Below are 21,168 nucleotides of genomic sequence, written 5' to 3' on the forward strand. Positions count from 1 at the left end.
TCTCGTCGCTAATAATTGTTCATGTTTGCTTGCGAACTGATCAAGGAAAACGGCCCGAACGCAACATTTTTTCACTCGACACGCGTCACGATTCCGCCATCAGGAGACGGTATTGATCGGGAAGGATGGCTGAGCGTATAATTAATGCGCGAAAGTGCTATTTGCGGCGGCCCGGGCTTTTGTATGCGGGTCGTGAATATTTAATGGATTTTTTTTCTTCTGCGATGGAATCACAACGTTTCTTTCCACGGAATTTCTGGCTATTCGAAGGGTATAAGCAAGACCACACTTACTGAAAAGGCGTGCTTGTTAAAGTAAACAATTCATTTTACTTTATTTATACATATGAGTAAAGACGATGAAAAGTTAAAACAAAGTTATATGGCGTTGAATGGTTATATTACTGTTAAGCAATAGGATACTACTCAAAACTGTATTTTAATTTGAAACATATTCACCTAAAATGGACAAACGAAAGTAAAGCCATTAGATTGAGTTAAAAATATGTCCTTTCTGTGGATTTAATATCGCCTATAACAAGGAAGATGAATCGTTAAACGAGAGAACAATTTTCGCGTGTCTGTTATTCAGTCTATTAACATTATCGTTTATATCCATAGACATGATAATCCTTGCTTGACTTCTTTCCAATACAGATATGAATTAATCGTCTATTAAAATCCTTTTTGGATCATGCAGTATATGGTATTATCCTTCCTTCTTTAACATCTTGTCGTTCCGGTGAATCCAACATTTTACAACGTTTTACGATTTTATCTTTTTTTCTGCCAATTTGCGTGCTGTTTCTTCATGCTCTTTTCCCCATTCGTGGACGAGCGAAAAATCCCTATTTATCTAATCTAATGTGCTGATACTTATCTTATCTAATGAGCTGATTAGATTCAAGCAATTACTAAAATTTAAACTTTGCAATAAAAAACGCATGGAAACCAAAACAAACTGTGCTCGTTTACATAGAACTATAATCTCTAAAACATGATATGGTTAGTAGTCGATAAGTACGTTTTTAGCATCTCCACTGCGGAGACTCCGGACGGCAAGGTATTAATAACACTCGCGGGAGTTTAATCAAACTTTCCAAGCGCCCAATGTCCACGTAGGCGTGCGGTCGGTTAAAGGCAATCGTTGATGAAGAGCGTACCCTTTGGGTGCTTTGGATAAAATATGCATGCGTTCGGTGAAAGAAAAAACCATAGAGATGCTCCACCGTAACGCACTCGGACGGCTCTACCAGGGCGCCCTCTATCGGGCGATTGATGGCATTCACGCGCAGCAGCGGCAGGAATTTCCGCCGGACCGCTGGCTGGACGGATGGGTTCGCGCGCTCCCAAACTCCGGCGGGACCCATCGAGCTCCTTTGCATCCGTTCGTGCGGAAACCCGGCCCGAACCAGGGCGCTACCTTTCTAATGAAAGCGTGTGTGCACACAGGGTTTTGCGGTAGTGTCTGTGTGTGCTGCTGCTGCTGCTGCCCTCGTAGTGTGTATGTGCGCGCGCGAGGAGTTGGTGGGTCGGCTGGGGCTGGTATGTAAATCCTTCGCCCGTGGGCCGAAGCCGGGTTTCGGTCGGTGGACCGCGACCGGGTGGGGGGGAGTAAGGGCAAGCACAGTCGTCAGCGCAGGCTGCAGATCCGGATCCTCCGCTTGTCCGTCCTCCTGCTTTCGGTACTCGCGAAAATGGGTTTCCCGCCTTGATGCTTTCCACCCGCTACCCTCGAACCCTAGCGGTCCTAGCGTCCGCGTGGAAAATTTAACCCTGGTGAATTGTGTTTTTGATGCTTAGTTATTTTCCGAGCATGTTTTTTTTTTTCGTTTGGTTTGGTGAGAAAAGCTCCGCGCCGAAACTGCTCCCCAGCGTTGGGTGGGCCTTTAGGGGTGGTAGGGCGGTTGACTAGAGGCGGGGCCGGGTGGTAGATTATACGAAAATTTTCGATACAACCTTCTCTGCTCGGGCCTACCGAAGGGAGCGAGGGAGGGGGACGGGGGAACTGTCCGTCCCGGCGGATGGTGGAGGATGGTTTCGCTTGCGCAATTAGAAAAGTGGGAGAAATTTCATTAAATATTGAGCACCCCGGGTTCGTTCTCATTCAAACCCCCCTCGCCCACTCCTCCCCACCGCGTCGGTTTCTCGTTTCCTCATAAACACACACTGGCGCACACGCACGCACTCACGCACGCACATACCTTAGCCACGGTCACACTGGAGCTCCGGGTTTCCCGTTCCTTTTGGTGCGGGCACAACGACGCCCGGTGGACGTCGTCATCCACCTCCAGAGCTGCCAGCGAGAGAGGACCGGTACATGCAAACGCAAACGCAAACGCAACTGTAGCTAACTGAATCCCCCACAATTTCATCACTACTCCGCCTCGGCGTTCAATCTGTTGTCCCCGTTTGCCGTTTGCCAAAAAACACCACCCCACCCCACACTGGGGGTGGGCGGGAAAATCGACGGTGGTTACTGCTTTCATCATCTCACTGGCGGCGAGGGGTTGAAGGGTGGGTGGACATGGGGTGCGCGGATGGTTTGGGGCTTCGATTGCGACTCTTTTCGCCTCGCAAATGAAAGATGAAAGCGGTGAAAGCTTCTCGAGTACGGTTTTTCGGTGCGTGCAATGTTGTACGTGTGTATGGGATGTAGAAGGTTTTTTTTGTCCCTTCAGTTTTCTCATTCCGTATCCTAGCAGCAAACTCCATCAACCGCACACCAACACACATACCCAACCACCCACGCAAGCCTGAATCCATTACAAAAAAGAAAAATGGCAAAACCATTCCTTGAAGGGGTCGTTTTTCGGTTTGTGTTGCGTAAAACATATAACATAGAGGCAACGTTAATATTAGTGTAGTACCTTATGACTCTTTAGACGAAATTCATTCATCGGAATCTTTCATCGAAGATTTATTCAGATTGATTTGTGAATCTTTCGGGATTCGAATCTCAAAACGTTGATGAATCCTTCGAAACATTAATGAATCTTCATGAACACTAGAACTACCGCAGTCTTAACGCTTGAAACTCTACCGCGATTTATGTTTAATATTAAAAAAAAAATTATTTTTGAACACATCAAAATTAACATTCTATTGGATGTGTGAAAGTTATGCATTAACATTTGGTAGAATTGTTTAACCTTAAGAAAAAAAATGTGATTGAAAAAGTCCTAACCAGTGAAATTGAATGGTTCTAGTGTTAACGAATCTTCATCATTCTTTGATTGGCGTTCATGAAGCGATCAAAACTAAAAAGTGGTCTTCTTTTTGCATTTTTTCTTTGAGATTCTTTTACTGAATCTTTGAGATTCATGTATCTGAATCGGAACTGCACAGCTCTTATTAATATATAAACAAATAGAAGGTCGAAATTGATAAAAGTATGCTCCATTTGCAACACCATTCCAAACAATCGAAGCAAGATATCGTACAACCTATGGAATTCTTGGATTGAGGCATTTGGGTCAATTGCAGGGAAAGCTTTATTAGTCCAGAACAAAATTTGATTGATATGAAAGGTTTAGATTCGTGATTGCTAACTAGTAGCAAAGATGCGTAATGCGTTAAAAGCACGCTCCATATAATTTTCAATTACGATTTGTTATACTGTGTAGCTCAAGCTAAAGTTTAAAGGAAACAGTTCTCTGACACAGTTCAACACAGTTTTCTTCTCTAGCTCATGGGCAATTAGCCTTCAAGCGGGCGAACTAATGTGAAAAGTTATTTTTTTAACTAAGTCACGCCGAAATTCTAATTGGGTGAAGAAGGAGCATATCCTTAATTGGTCAAAAATTTTCTTTTAGTCAAGCGCCTCGCACAAGGGTGAGTCAGTCTCGGTTGGGATTCGAACCCACATCGCCTCATCGGTCATGGGTCAATTTTCTTACCGGCCTAATCGCTCGGCTGTCCAGGACCGCCGATGCAATACGTCAAAAGCGGGTTATGTTAGTTCATTTGTAACTTATAAAAACAAGGACGATAAGCTCTTTCGATTTTGATCGAATATGTTCTATATTTTCATCGGTTTATTGTTGAATTCCAACTGAAATGGAGAGCTTCGCTTTTGGAAACACACCGACACCTACGTGGGAACCTTTCCGTCCCCAAAATGTTTGATTTTCTAGAGCACTAGCACTTGACGCGAACGCAGCTTTGCCGGCGCATTTTCCCTGCTCGAAAGCAAAAACACACACACACACACGCACGCTAGTGCATATTTATGTATCGACCCCCGCCACCGAGAGGCGTCAGAAGTTTCGCTCTCGGCCGGATCTTCTCACTTGCTCGCGTCGGTGAAAAGTCGCCCGACCGGAAGTAGTGGTATTTCCATCTTTGCGCCAATGACCGTTGAGTGGGTGGGGGCTGGTGGTTTGGGTGAGGGCGAAGGTGGGTTCGAAGCACTGCACCGACATTGGTGGCGCATTCGTTGGAGCGTAACAACACAGCCAAGCTTGGCAGGTAGTGTGTTGCCATGGAAATCTGTCAAACGTTTCCCCACCGCCACTACTGGGGGTGATGGTGGGTGGAACAGGGGAGGAAACGGTGGGCGGTGGGTAGTGTTTAAATCGAATTTTGCTGAAACCCTACTCAAGTGCGCGTGGCCTCGCGATTCGAACCCCCCCGGAGGGGGAGGGAGGGTGGCTTTTTTCGTATTCAAATAAGGAGTGAAAAACAAAACAAAACGGAACCAACAAAAACAAAAATCAGCCTCATCAATTCTAACCTCATTCCGCGCGCCTCGGGTCCGCAGACGGAAATCGAACGCAGCGAAGCACCAGTACCGTCCGTAGCGTCATACACGCACACACACACACACCATCACACGGCGCACGTATATTAAATTTCTGATAGAAGTCCTTCGCCCAGAGACGGCTCCTCTTTTTTGCGCCGCTTGTGTGTTCCGCCCGTTAGGGTTAGGATACGTACGGGAAAAGGTTTTCCCCTGCTTCCTTCCTGCTTTACCGTGCTTCCTCTCCCTCCAGGACCGCTTCGTTCACATGTCCTGCGTGCGTGTTTGTTTGCGTACGGGAAATAGGTGGATGATGGAGTGGCGTGTGGGGTGCTGGTGTGGTACCTGATCGGAGAGGAAATTGGTGAACACACCCGGGGATGGGGTGCAGTACAGGAAGAAGGGCGGGGAGGGCCAGTACCGCACAGGATGGGACACCGTTGATTTGTGCTGTGCGGTGGAATCCGAAAGCGGGCAAACGGAAGAAGGACTGCATGCGTAATGGTGTGCGTAAACAAAGCGCAAGTACGACCGCCCCTTTCGCGCCCCATCTCCACCGGCCACTGCCTCTCCAAGGGGGCAAAGGACACGAGACCGAGATAACGCAGATCGTTTCTCCTTGTGTGCGTGTGAAAGAGAAAGAGTGAGGTAGACAGGGGATGGGAAAAGAAGGGAAAAATGGTGGAGCCTTCGGTGGTGTTGTGCCCGAACTAGGTTTTGCCTGCGTTGTCCTTTGGTGAAAATTTCACTGCCTCGTTTTCGACGATGCCGTGGCCAGGGATGGGGAAGAGGGAATAGGGTGGGAAGGATTTATAGAGCAGGGAAGATTGAAAGGACACTTTTCGCGTTGGTGTGCCGGTCCGGGTTTGCTTTAATAAAATTTCCGAATTTTCGCCGAGCGCTGTCCGTCCGCGTTTTTTTTCCCCGTTATTTTGGTGTCGGTTCTATAGCTCCCCCCTGAACAATCGTTCCCTCTTGTTTTCCATTTCCATTGTTGGGGGTGGTTGTTTTTTGTCCCTAAAAGCCAACATTTAATTTCTGGACAACCAGATTCCGTTCTGGTAATCGATATTCGACAGGAGATTTTTGTTTGTGCCGAACCCGTTCCATCCACCACAAGCACGAGAACATTCTCAAGTTAAGCATCGAACGCGTAGTTCTGTTTGCAAAATGACACACGTTGAGCCGTAAGAAAAAAACAAAATGAAACAAAAGTAAGAAAGAAAGAAAGAAAACCCTTTTCGGCAGGGGTTGAGACCATTCGAAGTCTATGATAAGGAACCATCTGCGCTGGCCCTGCCAACAGCTGCCCGATAACGTGAACCAAATGCTTTCTAAAGTGAAAGAGACGAATCAATATGCTAATAAAAAAAATAATGCTACACAGTTCTATGCTACGTTGAGGGTGCTGCTTAGAGATAACACTAATTCTAGCATACAATCACAGCTGCAAACTTTGTTCTGTTAAAAAATAGTTTTTTTTTAAGAAATCGAAGATATAAACACACGCACCCAACGGGCAACGGTGTCCAAAAGTGTGTGCATCCTAGGAGAAATGATAAAAATTCCCAGAAAAGCGTTTACTCATCGACAACCGTGGTTCACAGCTTTACAGCTCGCAAACGTGACGGCGATTGGTGCAAAGTAGCGATGACGATTAACTGATAAGCGGCTGCTAATGCAAATAAGTGCCAAACGGGACGGACCAACGTTGAGACGGGCAAGAACAGTTAAAAACGCTACAGTTTAGCGTGCTTACTCGGCTTCTGTTCTGTTACAGTATTGCTAGCAGATGATGATAAAAATATGGTGCCTACAAGTAATATGAGCGACCTTTATTGGTGTGTGAACAATGGTTATCAGCGTCTCACCGAAAGTGTTCCGCACACGCCGTCGTGTCATTTATAATTGTCTAGTTTAGTGCAAAAAGAAACAACACGGACTTTTGGGACATGCGTAGAGTAACCGCCGGAAGAGTTGACGTCAGCGAGATCAATGGCTAGCGTTAGGCGGAAAATTAATTTCCCTCGCACGAGGCTAGCTGCTGCAATCTGGGGCCTTCTATGGTGGTCCCACTAGCGGTCAACAACTAGTGGTGTATAGCATCGCCCATTCCCACCCACACTCCCATTCTCTCCGTTGTCTCCGACGTTGTAGCCATGAACGCGCTGCTGCTGCCGTCGCCTGTTTCGTGATCCGACAACAGCGACGTGGCCAAGCATGCAATTGATTGCATGCATGCCTAATTAATACGGTCTCCATCCGGTGGCGCTTGCTGTGTTTCCGCCCGCTTTCCGAGATGACACGGAACACCTTTCGGGTGTCCTCTGGGGGGTTAGGAAAGTGGTGCAGTGACAGGGTTATGTATTTTCTGCTGTGTCACCTAACAAAACACCACACAACTTTGCACGACGACCATCGTTGTGTCAGGATGGTGATTTGTTCAAAGAGCAAAAGTATCCGTATTTAGATTTATCTAAGCTAATGAGCATTCTCTTATCGCGCAAATAGGCTTGGAGACATTTTTTATTAAAAGCTCGATAATTTTTACTTAAATATATCACCCTTCAAAATGTGGCAAAGAATACAGTTTTGAACACTTCAATTAAATACATATTGCATACTATTTTATTTGTAACTTACATATGCTGAACACTGAAGAGCATGTTTTATTTTCCCAATTATCTTTAACTAATAATCCTCCCTTTACTCTTGACTTTTTTTCCCCAACAGTTGCCCTGGAGGAGGAACGAAACAGCCCTAACAGTGCCGGCGGAGGAGGAGGAGGTGGCGGGGGTGGTGGTGCCGGTGGAGGCGGTGGCAGTGAGCGGGGCGAACAGCTGAACCCAAAGCAGCGCCACCAGATGAAGCAGCGGGAACTGTTCCTGTCGCGGCAAGTCGAAACCCTGCCGGCCACCCAAATCCGGGGCCGGTGCTCGGTGACGCTGCTGAACGAGGAGGAATCGTTGCTCAGCTACTTGAACAAAGACGTGAGTAGTAGTAAAGGATCGACTTCCAACCCGGCGATTGCGATTTGCAAGGGAAGAAGGAGGGCAGGAGTTGTGCACCCACAGCTGGTGGCGGAAGGATTTGCAGAGTGCTTGTTGTTTTGATTGCGGCAGGGTGAAACCTACTAAACCGGAGGGTTGTTTTTCTTCTTTGTGGATGAACTATTCGCAGGACACGTTCTTCTACTGCCTCGTGTTCGACCCGACCCAGAAGACGCTGCTGGCGGACAAGGGGGAGATCCGGGTCGGTGCCCGCTACCAGACGGACCTGCAGCAGCTGCTGAAGACGGGCGAGAAGGACGAACGTAACCTGGAGGAGCTGGAGACGCTCGTCTGGACGCCCCAGCACTCGCTCACCGACAAGAAGATCGACCAATTCCTGGTGGTGTCCCGGTCGGTCGGGACGTTTGCACGCGCGCTCGACTGTACCAGCTCGGTGAAGCAACCGTCCCTGCACATGTCTGCCGCTGCCGCAAGCCGTGATATTACCTTAGTGAGTTCCACCTAGCTGAATCACCTGTCGTCAAAAAAACCCATGGCCTAACCTAACCTCTGGTCTCCCTGCTTTTTTTCTCATCCCTCCCCCGACAGTTTCATGCAATGGATACACTACACAAACACAACTATTCGATAGAGACTGCTATGTGTTCGCTGGTGCCGTCGAGCGGGCCAGTACTGTGCCGGGACGAGATGGAAGAGTGGAGCGCCTCGGAGGCGAACCTGTTCGAGGACGCGCTCGAAAAGTACGGCAAGGACTTCAACGATATCAGAAACGACTTTGTGAGTAAACGGCAGTAAAGTACCTTTCGAGGATTTTTCTTACTAACCGATAAGTGCTTCGACGAGAGGGAAAGAGGGACCGTGGAATCATCGTATGGTATCGTTCATTTTTCCACTAACCGAATGTTCCCCTTCTATTGCAGCTTCCGTGGAAAACGCTGAAAAGCATAGTGGAATACTACTACATGTGGAAGACGACCGACCGGTACGTGCAACAGAAGCGCGTGAAGGCGGTCGAGGCGGAATCGAAGCTGAAGCAGGTCTACATTCCGAACTACACCAAACCGAGCCCGGCCCTGATCACGAACAACAACAAGAGCATCCTGAATGGTAACTCCAATGGCGGCAGCGTGGACATGATGATGTACAGTAGCAGCAGGGCGTGTGAATCTTGTGCCACCACGGCGTCACCGCAGGTAGGGAACCGGGGTTTCCCTGTGGCTTGTGGAACCTTGTAATAATAAACCATTCGTCCCCTGCTCGATAGTGGTACTCCTGGGGTCCGGTGCACCTCAGCAATCGGCTGTGCCAGAACTGCTGGAACTATTGGAAGCGATACGGAGGCCTTAAAGTTGCGTCCAGGTTAGCGGACAACGGCGAGATCGATCCGGCGGCCACGCTGAACAGCGGCAGCACCGCGTCACCGGTTTCGCTGAAAAAGCGCAACCCCGGCAGTGATATCGATGATGATCTGACGATCGTGGCGAGTTCCGGGCCACTCGCTGTCGCCGCCTCCGTTGGCATCGGGACAACAAACGCCGGTGCACCCGGTGTGGCCGGTGCTGGACTGAACAACCATCGACCGCACAGGTATGTTTAAGTGGCACACAATAAACACCTTCGGCAGTCTTACTTACCCTCACATTGCGTTTTACAGTCCATCCTTCAAATGCTCGATCGTGAACTGTGGCAAAGAGTTCAAGCTGAAAGCTCACCTGGCGCGGCACTACACCCAAGCGCACGGCATCCAGATCCGGTCCGGCTCGCCCCGGCCAATCATGAAGACGCGGACGGCGTTCTACCTACACACGACCCTGACGACGCGTCTCTCGCGGCAGCTGTGTCGGCACATTATCCGCTCGAAAAAGGCTGCCCGTCAACCGTCGTACGCGATCAATATTGCCAGCGTCAAGCAGGAATGTAAGTGAGGCTATTTTAAGATGAAACTACAATCTATTGTCCAACGCTAACGGGAAATTCGTTCGCATTACAGTTGCTCACGCCGAAGCGGGAAAAAGTATAGCTGAGATTCGACGGTTGCTGACCTTCCGCAAGAAAGATCGCGGCAGTGTAACGCACATCGCCAACCGGCTCGGCAATCCGGGCGCCACCGTCGGTGACTGGTTGTTGCTGACGCCGAAGGAGAACATGCCAAAGCCGGACGTGGTGGCTTTCCCGAAGCCTCCGAAAGCTCCGGATGGCACGCTGCTGTACGAGCGGATACCAAATAAGTGTGATGCCGCGGCGGAGGCGGCAAGTAAGCAGCTGAACGCAAGCGTAGCGCTCGGTGGAGTAGCCTCAAACCTCGCCGGAACCGTAGGTAGTGCGCTCAGTGGAAAATTGGCCCCGTTGGTTGGCGCTGGCGGGCTAGCGGTTACACCGATCGTACTCGGTGCGAGCAATAGTAGCAACAGTTCCTCCAGCTCCAGCTGTTCGGCCGTGGCCGGCGGTGCTTCGGCTGTCAGTGGAGGTGGCGGTGCTGTCGCCGGTAGTGGTGGAATGTCGTCGATGAACCTTCACGCGACCTCACTCACAACAAACAGCTCCTCGTCCGGCATGGGCGCGATGGCAGGAGGTGGTGGTGGTGGTGTTGCCTCCTCCGGGGCGACCTCACTCAAACGACGGACGTACGAGGAAGCAAACGGTGTTGACGGTAAGTTGTAGGGTGTTACATCGGAACACGGAGAGAGTGACATGCTTGTCATAATTATTATTTTTTCCATTCGTTATTTGTTTTTCCGTGCAGCTATTGCGCCCCCTGCTAAACGGCCGAACAAGGACCCCATGCCCTCGCATCGGCCTACACCGGAGCAGTACGCGGCGATGATTGCTGCGGCACAATCTGCCGGTCAACCCCTTCCACGACATCATGTAAGATTCAAACCTTTGCTAAAAATATCATGATTTAAAGATGAGCCAATGAAACTATTCTAACAAATGTTCATCAATCGGTCTTCCAGATGAATGGCAAACCAAAAATCGCCCAAATGGCTAGAACAGGTTCTGGACGGAAGCAAGTGATCAGCTGGAACGATGCCCCGGATGATGTGTTTTACCGTTCTACCAAAGCTGGCCGGTAAGTAATCCCGTGCGCTCGGGGTCTATTAAATAAAAGACCTCATTTAACAAAAGAAACATTCATTGACCTATTTTCCGTCCATCCCCAAAAAAGGAAATTGCGGCGAGAGATTCCAATTGTTGAGCTTCGCCGTGCCGCCCGGAAACCATGGCGAAGTCTGCACCCGAAGTACTCGGCGATCGTGGCCGCGCTCTTGCCCGTGGTCACGACAACCCCCGCCAACCTTCCAGCTCAGCTGACAGCCCAGCTGGGTCACGCGGCACAACTGGCCGCCGCCAGTGTTGCCCAGCATCCCACCGCGGCCAACCTTAATCTCAATCTCAATGCAGCGGCTGCTGCGGCTGCCGCGTTGGCCAGCGTTCATCCTCTGGCCGCGGCCTCATCGCTCGCACTCAGCGGGACGCTCGGTGGGAGTGGAGGATCCATTCTTTCGCCCGTCGGTGGTGGACCATCTGCATCTTCGTCGGCGCCTGCGTCGTCCTCCGCCGCCGCCACTGCTGCAGTGCTGTCGAACAGTAGCAGTTCCGCCAACAACAACTCCAGCAACAGCAGCAGCACCGTCACCAACAACAGTAGCAGTAGTGGTGGTGCTAGTGGATCCGCCACCACCGCCACCGATAGCAATAACAGTGATCTACAGGTTGTAATCCTAGACTGACCCGAACCGCCGAAAAATTTGCACCAGCAGCAGCAGCACCACCACAAACAACCACTACACCACCAACAACAAAGCTCTTCCCACCATGCGCAGCAGCAACAACATCGTCAACAACAACAACAACAGGCCACTATCACGGGTCAGCAGCATCGCCAACAGCAGCAGCAGCAGCATCAATACCAATCCCATCTTCACCAGCAGCAAAGCTTGCGCCACTACAACAATCTGCAACAGCAGCAATTACAACAGCAACAACAATTGCACCAACATCAGCAGCAGCAACTTATGCTACAGCAACAGTATCAACAGCAGCAACAGCAGCAGCAGCAACAACAACTTCAGCATCCCACACAACAACTACTGGACCCTTTATCGCACCACAACAACTATCATCAGCACAACCACCTGCTGCATCGGCAACAGAACCAATCGCAACAACAGCCACCGCATCCTTATACCATGGAGGCACTGCTCAATTAATGAAGGAAACTTAAAGCGAAAGAGTGATTTGAGACACACACACTCATATACACACAATAGCTGTAGGTGGCGCGAAGGGGTTGACTGAGGATGGAATGGATGAACTATGGTGGTAGGAAGAACAGACCTGAAATTAGCGCGGCGGGTAACCTCTCTACGTGGTCGATCGTGGGTATCTGTCGATTTGGGCAAACATAGAGTGCAGCACTGCAAATATTGTGTTTAGTTTTCGGTTTACTGTACAAACAAATATGTACCCCTCTCCCCACACGCTCCCTAACATGTAAGAGACGTATGCATTGCACCTTAAAACAAGTAATATCCATCTTCTAATAGGTTTAGTTTTAAAACATTGCGGAGAGAATGAGGAAAAAACAGAAAATGAAAAAAATAAAAACGCATAGGGGGGGAATTGAAAGCAAACATACAAAAAAAAAAAAAGAAATTACATAAACAACCGACAACGCAATAGAAGGGATCATAGGAAGGGGAAGGGGGAAATTGAGAAAACCAGTAGAAACGAGAATCAGGATTAGAGGGGGATTCATAAGAAAAAGAGAAAAACTTGAAAGAGCTAAGAAACCAGATGGATAAATATAGGGAGCGAAATAGGAATGCGATGATATGGTGCAACCGGGAAGAGCCAATGCACCGGTTTTTAGTTAATAGATTCGATGATCGAAATAAGATGAATGCTTAGAGGTAACGGACAAAACGACTAGCGGACGAAGCTAGCGAGTGAGGGAGACAGATAGAGAGTATGGTTATTAGAGGAAATTTGGATAAAACAACTAAACTACAGGCTTAACAAACGACCGATATACTCACAGTGGACACATGGACACAAAGAGACGAAACTATTGTGTGCTCCAACATTGAAGAAAGACGAAAATTGAACTCTTGAACTACTAAATCCCTTTGATACCGGCAAGTAGTAGAAGCACCAGAGGCATCAAAGTATGCAAAACAAACAAATGCATGTTGCAAATTTGCATTCGAGTACGTCAGCTGAGAAATAAAGTAATGTACTATGGAAACAAACCTGTACGTGCGTGAGTGTGTGCTCTTACCCCGACGTGTGGGGAATTGTTGTGCAAACGTAAGCGGACGGGGGGCGAACGGAACGTGTGAGTGAGAGAAGAAAAGTAATTTGATATAGGAGGAAAGCACAGAAAACAACCATTCGCTAATGACAGAGCAAACTGGGATCCTTCAGCCAGAATCAAAGGAGCTCAGCATTCGTGTGAATAATGCTGTGTTTTCGTCTTTAATTTTCACTTTTGGGCGACGTAATTAATTGAAACACCAAGCATGGGACGGTCAAATATTGGCTAACGGGGTAACCGAGAGCATGAAACTGACCGATAGGACGTAGCGGGTTCACTGGCAAATCCGAATCAAATACTTCTATCGCTAATTTACTGTCCTCCATTCGAGTTAGTAAACATCCTCAAGGGAAACAAAAGCACCGGAGTGATAAGGAGCTGCGTGGACATAATGATTTTCGAAACATCGAGCACGAACCTATCGGAAGTCCATTTTAACGTACCACCAACCGTCTAATGCTGAGTGGATTGGAAGATTAACAATTATTAGATATGGTAACGAAATGAGGCAGGCACGGAAAGGAAACCCAACGCAACGGATCATGATACGGAATCGAAGGGGAGTAAACTAGCGGAATGGCGGGTAGGATTGTCTGGTTTGAAATTGTTTGTGTTCTGCAATCTCTGTTAGCATGCTTTCGCAAGGGTGATTGCGCGCGCGTTTTGGGTTTTCTCGCAGTGTTTTATAGCAGTTACAGCTAGAGAGAACGATAGACAGTAGAGGGAGTACCTTACATTAGTTTCTACTTCATAGGGTTATGTTTTGGTTTGCGTACGCACTGAGAGCACCGTTTGTCTGTCCCATCTTTTCTTTTCCATTAGTTGTTTGCGTATGATTTGTTCACTTGTACTACCCTGCCGAATAAAGACTGAGTAGCAAAACGAAATGATAAACCAGAAACAAGTAGCAGCCGAAGTGTGTATGGAATGGTGTGGGATGTACAAGACGTGACGAGGGGTGGAGCAGCATAAGATGTTATGTTGCGCAGTTTGAATTCTGTTTGTTTGTTTGTTTGTTTCCCTCCCATCACATAGTTTGTCCGTTATGCTTAGTTTACTTTTTGTACTGTTAATGTTTGTCCTTGTTTCGATACACGACACCATGAATGTCAATTCTTTGCTCAAACAAAGGTTTTTAAATCGCAACGTTTGTCTTAAATCCGATGGATCATTCGCGAAACGACCTTCTTTTGTACCTTCACCAGCCGCAAGAGAAACAAACCGAACCCTCCGGTGAACCAGTTATGTAAACCTAATTGAACATTGGGAAGAGAAGACAAATGTACGTTATAGAAAGGGAGGAGCATGAAGGATTGTTTGTATCCTATTTTTTACTCTTTTTACTCGGTGGGTAGCAGCATTTGCAGAACGCAGTCGTATCGGTTACACACTTCCATCGTTGAGGTGGCATGGTAAGGGAATTCAGCAAGAGATAAGTTAATAAATGATAAACGAATAATTTAGTAAATTAATCTACCAAGAAGTAAGTTAGGTTTGTTTTTCTTGTAAAAAAACATAACACGTAAAAACACTAAAAGCGCATAAGAGTAATGGGTGAGGCTGTTAGTGGTGGGCGAAGGATTATAAATAATTCAGAAATGCAGAAATGTGGAACGATAGGACAAAGAAACAGATTGTGCGCGTAGAATAAAAAGAATAACAAAAGAGAAGAAATAAATTGAACGTGAGCATGATATCTTGACGAATCGAAGATCTGTTTCTATGCAGTTGAGGGCATAAGAGAAAAACAGAAACGTATGGAAACACGTCGAGCGATCGAGGCGTGACGCGAAAGTTGATCAGTGACACTAAGAAGGAAATGTCTTACACTAGAGAAGAATGAGGAAAACTCCTAATAATTGTAAAATCGAATCGCAAAAAAATTGACCAACAGTTGTTCAACCCGTGGCACGACGCGGGCAATTGTTCAATGTCGAATGGTTGAGAGGTGCATAAGAAACTTTTTCCCTAAATGATAAAAAGAAAATATGATATAAAACTTACAAAGTGCGCTGTTGTTTAATCTCCGAATTTGGTTGATTCAAAGCGATATTTAAATGGGTAAGTAAAAGTCAAATAAAGAATGTTTTTAACTTGCTTTCGTGTGCGGTTTTTAAGAAATTCCAAAAAAGCCATATACTATATTATGGCCGCATATAAAAAGCATAAGTTTAAGTTATGCATCCCATGTTATCTAGTTTTATGTGTGAAATTGTTTGAAACAATTGCAGGAATGCACTTAACGGTAAGTTTTCGGATTACATGTCACTATTGACAAGCAAAAGTCAAACAACGACGTTGCTTTACCTGCTTATTTTAAATCATTTGCCTGTTGCTGTTGTTGTTGCACCTGCATCTATTGCTCCGTGCACAAAAAGGAAAGCTGCGTAGCGACTCACTTTGTCATGAACAAAACTGCCCTAAATAAATGTGATTCTTATAACAAAACGTGTTTATGCACTATCAGTTAAGTGCATCAGTGTTCTTTTGTTCTCTAGGAGAGTGATTATAGATTAGTTCTTTATTTTCCATGCAGTGTTTGTGCAGCGAGGAAAACAAACGGTTGTCATTTCATCAGATTGGTGACGTAGATTCCAGGTGAGCCGATCGTGCACCAAGTGCGTACTTGATTGTTCGTGGGCAGAAACGCATGACGGTGTGGTGCACAAACGATTACGTGGACTGTTGATAGATAAGGTGTCCTGCTGTCGATTCGGTTCACAGGAGAAAATGTCTTCCCCGATCAGTTCGTCGTCCGAGTACAACAGTGCCCTGGACCAGACGCTTAATTCCACGCTCGATTCGGATAAACTGAATACCTCTAGCTTGAGCAACAGCGGTAAGATCCTTCCCTAGCTGTTGCATTTTCCCTTGGCCATTGGATTTAACCTTATGTACTGTATTACAGACATAGAAAACGTTAACGTTACCGGAGACTGGAATGAGAAGTTGCGCGTGAAACAGAAGAAAAATGTAAAAGATTCTACCCAGCATCTGCTCGATAGTCTGCGAAATAACAACCTGGATCAGACGAACGACGCAACCGCCCTCAACAGTACGGCCAGCACGCTCAGTCTCGATCTAAGCGGCGGAGAACTGTCCGATACGCTCAACAATGTCGTCATATCGTTCGTCAGCTCGGATGAGGAGGAAACGAGTGGCACGACTCGAACGGCCAGTACGCCGCGTGTTCCGGACGTGAGCGTGAATATGTCCCAGTCGGACGGATCGACTGCGACGAGCAGCACGCAGGGTGAGAAGGATTCCCGCGATACCACGGCAAACGTTTCGCAGCTTCCGGCCGAAAGTGGATGCGATTCGGCGATCCCACTGTACGCAACGCTGGAAGAGTTCGACAAGAACCTTCCGGAGACGGTCACGTTGCTGACGACACCGGACGGGGCAAAGGTGTACCTGGTCGGAACGGCGCACTTTAGCGAAAGCTCCCAGCGGGACGTTTCGCTGGTGATGCGTAACGTGCGCCCGAACGTGGTCATGCTGGAGTTATGTCCGTCACGCGTGCACATCCTGAAGTACGACGAAAAGACGCTGCTCGAGGAAGCGAAAGAGATGAACCTGGCGAAAATGCGTGCCATCATCCGGACGAACGGGTCTATCAATGGGTTGTTCTACATTCTGCTGCTGAACATGAATGCCAAGTTCACCAAGAAGCTGGGCATGGCGCCCGGTGGCGAGTTCCGGTGTGCGGTGAAGGAAGCCCAGCAGATCCCGAACTGCATGATACAGCTTGGTGATCGGCAGATCAAGGTGACCCTGCAGCGTGCCCTCCGCGGCCTATCGCTTTGGCAGACGCTCAAGCTGATCCCGAAGTTGCTCTTCATGGACGACGACATTAGCATCGAGGAGGTAGAGCAGTGCAAGCGAAAGGATCTACTGGAGGAGATCATGCTCGAGATGGCCGACGAGTTTCCCGCGTTCGGGCGCGTGTTCATCGACGAGCGAGATCTCTATCTGTGTCACTCGCTGCAGCTGGCCGCGCTTCCCTTGAGACATGAGAATGGAAGGGAAGAACCCGTGCGCGTCGTCGGAGTGGTGGGTATTGGCCATGCGGCCGGCATTGCAAGGCACTGGGGTAAGGTGGATACGGAGAGTATCGCATCGATCATTACCATTCCACCGGCGAGCTTTGGACATCGCATGCTCAAGTTTGGAGTGAAGTACGGACTGCTCGGATTAGCAGCGTACGGTGTGTTCCGGTTCGCGCGTCCACGACTGGAGCGATTGATGCTTCGATAACTATTCGGAAGAAAGGACACTTCCCCCGTTGACAGGCATAACTACAGTGATGCTAACGTTTAACATATAAGATATTTTGTATCGCTTTTTCAGCCGAATCTGACACACAACGGGAGTTAAAAGATTCTCTCTAATGTTTCTATTATTTTAAAGATTCAGATTCAAGATTAAATGTCAACAGGGCGAAGCAACTGCTTTACTTTGTGTAGGATCCGGCTCAAAATGCGATGGATAATGTTTTACTCGTGATATTGTAAATGGTGAGCTAATACAACATTACTACATCACTGTATATGCTTTCTAGGGCTGGCAATATATTGTTGAGAGCACTTCACTTCCGTACTATCAATTTTCTCTCGAAAGGCTTGCCACTTCCGCTGTTCGTTTAGGGATAGAAAATGCACGGATTTATCCCTGTTTGGACTAGCAGCCAAAAAAGACGATAGACACACACACACACACAATCGAACGGCAGAAGGTGACGGTAGCGACCGAAAGTAAATCAAAATATACCACTTACCACGATGCGTTAGGAATAGAACATTTATATTTTTTTTCAATCCACCTAATGGAAAGTATGTTTTCGGGATTATAGCACAAATTTGCATTTTATCAGCATTCCAGCAAAATCACACGCGTTGGGAAGGAACATCAACAGGTACTGTTCTCCGTATGTGCTAATAAAGTAAAGCTATATCCCTCTCGTTCGGAGAGGATTAAATATAAACTACGTGCGATCATTTCAGTACAGCAAAAGAATGTCGATAACGTTTATTCGGGAAGGTTAGATATTCAGCAACCATGATATATCGTCCTCGACGTCCTCCATTTTTATGGTAGTCGGTTTCTTTACGACTTGAGTGTCTTCGGGTACGACGTCCTCCAGGGAAACCTTCTCCAGTTTTATCATTTTCTTTGGGGTAGGTACAGTCGATGTATCTGCCTTTCGTTTTTTCGCTGTTTTTGTAGGTGAAACAAACTCATCCTCTACGTCGCCCAGGGGTTCCTCCTTGATTGTAATTGCTTTCGGTTCCTGTTTGATCTGTTTCGATTTTGATTTAGACCTTTTAACCGCGCCGCCAGATGCCACCGGCACCGGTGTGGTGTAGAAAAGTTCAGCCTGTTTCCGTGCCAGCACGAGTCGCTCTTTCACCCGTTTCGGTACAACCATCGAATCTTCGAAGTCGTACCCCAACAATGGATGACGCTGGCGGATATCGGCCGGAAACGGAATCTCAACGGTGTTCGTATCTTCCGCCACTTCCACATCGGCAGGAACAGTCGACGTTTCGCGTATGCGTATGAAACCGGCCGGGACGAATGATTTTATCCGGGAACCACACATCAATCCGACTGCTTGTTCGCCAGTGTTTGGAGTAACATCCGCATTTAGCGGGATTGAACAATGTTTAATCTTTGAGCTGGGTGCCGACAGGTTGATCTTTTTATTCAGCAGCTCACTGTGTATATCCACGTTGGCCGGACACTGCAGAATCCATGTATCCTCGTTCGGGTTCGCAAGATCGATTTCCACAACCGAATCGCTCACTGGTAGTGGTTTGATGTGGGGAAACATGGAAATGTAGGATTTCAGTTTCAGCTCCATGGCTCCGTGCAAGCGGGTTTTGCTCAACATGGCGTCGAGAACTTTCAGATTTTCTTCCGCGGACATTGCGAGCGCTAATTCTTGCAAACCAGGTTCCGGCACTTCCTCCTCGATGAAATTATATGTTGGCAGTTCATCATTATCATCTTCTTCTTCCGGAACCTCAGCGGGAGCGGATTCTGCCGGCTCGGTTTTTATCTTGGTTGGAGAGATGGTTTCGGCATTTCCTGGTTCTGAGTCCGAAGCTGAGTCTGATGGAACCAAACAAAATAATTAGGATAAGCAAGCTTTTTGACACTTTTCTATCCTGTATTATTTACTTACCCAGGTCGGAAAAGCTGGGGTTTTCCTGTTTTATTTTCATTTTCTTAAGCAATAGAAATCTTACTGAAACGATCAACACGTTTTAGTTCTGCACAGGGTGACTTGTGTCAGTTTGTTTTGATGTCAAGATCCCTCATGTTTGGCAGTGTTGCCAGCAGATTTAAGAAATTTGAATTTGTTAAAAAAAAATACAAATACAAAAATGATTTAAATTTGCCAAGATGTAAGATTATGATTTCAAATTGAGATTTATTAGGATAAAATACTTGGTTGTGCACATCACAAAACCGTTCGTCTAGTTTGAATGGTTTCAGTTCACTTCTGCAGCACATCGAAAACCAAGATTTCCGGCAGAACTGTCCTCCGTGTTTTGCGAGCGAGCAGCACATCGATAGCGATAGCAATAAGATTCATGGCAGAGGTAGGATCCACCCTTTTTAACACGATTCGGTGGGTCAACACCTGGTTTCCGCTCGGCGGTGGCATCCTTCGCGTCCCACAAGTCCGAAGTCCACTCCCACACGTTTCCCACGATGTTGTACAGATCGAATGGATTCTGCCGGAAGGCCGTTACCGGGCACGTGCTCTCACATCCATCCTCCGCCAGGTTGCTGTCCGGGAATGCACCCTGCCATATGTTCATCATGTGCTGTTCCTTCGGAAGCAGTTTGTTACCCCAGGGAAACAGTTTCTGTTTGCGTCCCCCGCGACAGGCCACTTCCCATTCAGCTTCCGTTGGCAACCGTTTGCCCTTCCACTTGCAGTAAGCAACGGCATCGTTCCACGAGACATGCACAACGGGATGGTCCAGCCGGTTGCTGATGTCACGTGACGAGTCTCCTTCCGGGTGCTTCCAAGAGGCGCCCTTCACCTTATACCACCAGGGGGCGGCAGCGACGCGAAAATCTTCGTACTGTTTGCGCACCTCCTCCGACAGGAGCTGCTGAAACACAAAGCTATCGCCGAACGTTTCTGCTTCTGTAGTGTAACCCATTTGGTCAACAAACTCTTGAAACTGAGCGTTGGAAACTTCGTACTGGTCGAGGTAGAACTCGCCGATCGATACGGTTCGTGCCGGCGATTCTCGGTCCTTCACAAAGATAGGCTCGTTTGTTCCAATGCTGTATTCTCCACCAGGGATTAAGCTCATCTTTTCATACTTTTTGGAATGTTCTACCAAATCCACCAACCGCTCTGGTTTATGCTCGTGATCTTCTGATTTGCCATTAGGAAATAGAACTTGCTCCGTGGGGTTTTCCTGTCCTTCCGCCTGTCGTTTGAGTTTATTGCACCCACAATCGGGTCGAACATACTCAACCACGAGCAGACATTGTATGATCAGAACGACTAAAAGGGATTTATGTATCTCCATTTGAACGGTAACCGAAAAATAGCGCCTTAATCGAACGTCAATTGATAAGAAACTCTTATTTATACAGCTGATGTGCACTAAATCCCGACAAATTGCAATATTTTATGTTTTTGAGATGCACTGTCAAAAGTTGTTTACGTTTCAAAATGCATCTTTAGTAGGACCGTGCTGCCAACTGATATAAATGTAGACCACGTGATTTTTAAACTAAATCATGTAATTAAAATATATCGGTGGAAAACATAAAAAGTAGTCATTGTAGTAGTTAGGAGGTTTAAAATCTAATGTTAAAATTATGCAGAAATTAGTAACAGCTTATTTCTCACATCCTAAATAATAGACCAATCTTTAAAAACAAGCAAAACCGTTGTTAACAAAAACTAAATCGTGTGTGAAACAGCATTGTACAATCCAGTTGTTCGAAAACCGGGGTTTTCACAACTGATAAAACGCTCAATAAGATACGGTTTAGTTACCCTCCAACAGTTTCTGCAGAGCACTGACTAAATCCATTCTGGTAAACTTAAGTTTAAAGAAA

The 21,168-nt window shown here is 47.2% G+C and overlaps 4 protein-coding genes across 4 annotated transcripts in view; 2 read left to right on the top strand and 2 right to left on the bottom strand.

Moving 5' to 3' along the window:
- LOC131260068 (metastasis-associated protein MTA1) overlaps positions 1-12,410 on the top strand; it is a 43,640-nt gene extending 31,230 nt beyond the window's left edge. The window contains exons 5-14 of the mRNA XM_058261729.1: positions 7,474-7,730; positions 7,921-8,241; positions 8,340-8,528; positions 8,672-8,944; positions 9,016-9,338; positions 9,406-9,668; positions 9,742-10,401; positions 10,495-10,619; positions 10,709-10,824; positions 10,921-12,410. Coding sequence (XP_058117712.1) covers positions 7,474-7,730; positions 7,921-8,241; positions 8,340-8,528; positions 8,672-8,944; positions 9,016-9,338; positions 9,406-9,668; positions 9,742-10,401; positions 10,495-10,619; positions 10,709-10,824; positions 10,921-11,485 — 3,092 coding nt within the window. The 3' untranslated portion in view covers positions 11,486-12,410. The remainder of the gene's footprint in view (positions 1-7,473; positions 7,731-7,920; positions 8,242-8,339; positions 8,529-8,671; positions 8,945-9,015; positions 9,339-9,405; positions 9,669-9,741; positions 10,402-10,494; positions 10,620-10,708; positions 10,825-10,920) is intronic.
- Positions 12,411-15,600: 3,190 nt separating this feature from the next.
- LOC131258437 (traB domain-containing protein) lies at positions 15,601-17,869 on the top strand. Its single transcript, XM_058259758.1, has 2 exons — positions 15,601-15,910; positions 15,980-17,869. Exons 1-2 carry the CDS (start codon positions 15,802-15,804, stop codon positions 17,326-17,328), a joined length of 1,458 nt encoding a protein of 485 aa, XP_058115741.1. The 5' UTR covers positions 15,601-15,801; the 3' UTR covers positions 17,329-17,869.
- Positions 17,804-19,347, bottom strand: LOC131258438 (uncharacterized). Its single transcript, XM_058259759.1, has 2 exons — positions 19,259-19,347; positions 17,804-19,185 (listed from the first exon to the last, which is right to left on the bottom strand). The coding sequence occupies exons 1-2, from the start codon at positions 19,296-19,298 to the stop codon at positions 18,113-18,115; spliced, it is 1,113 nt and encodes a 370-aa protein (XP_058115742.1). The 5' UTR covers positions 19,299-19,347; the 3' UTR covers positions 17,804-18,112.
- Positions 19,348-19,493: 146 nt separating this feature from the next.
- LOC131258461 (formylglycine-generating enzyme) lies at positions 19,494-20,701 on the bottom strand. The gene has a single exon (XM_058259786.1). The coding sequence runs from the start codon at positions 20,628-20,630 to the stop codon at positions 19,569-19,571; it is 1,062 nt and encodes a 353-aa protein (XP_058115769.1). The 5' UTR covers positions 20,631-20,701; the 3' UTR covers positions 19,494-19,568.
- Between the last annotated feature and the right edge of the window lie 467 nt (positions 20,702-21,168).

Source organism: Anopheles coustani, chromosome 3, assembly GCF_943734705.1.
Source record: "Anopheles coustani chromosome 3, idAnoCousDA_361_x.2, whole genome shotgun sequence".
In the NCBI taxonomy this organism is placed as follows: domain Eukaryota; kingdom Metazoa; phylum Arthropoda; class Insecta; order Diptera; family Culicidae; genus Anopheles; species Anopheles coustani.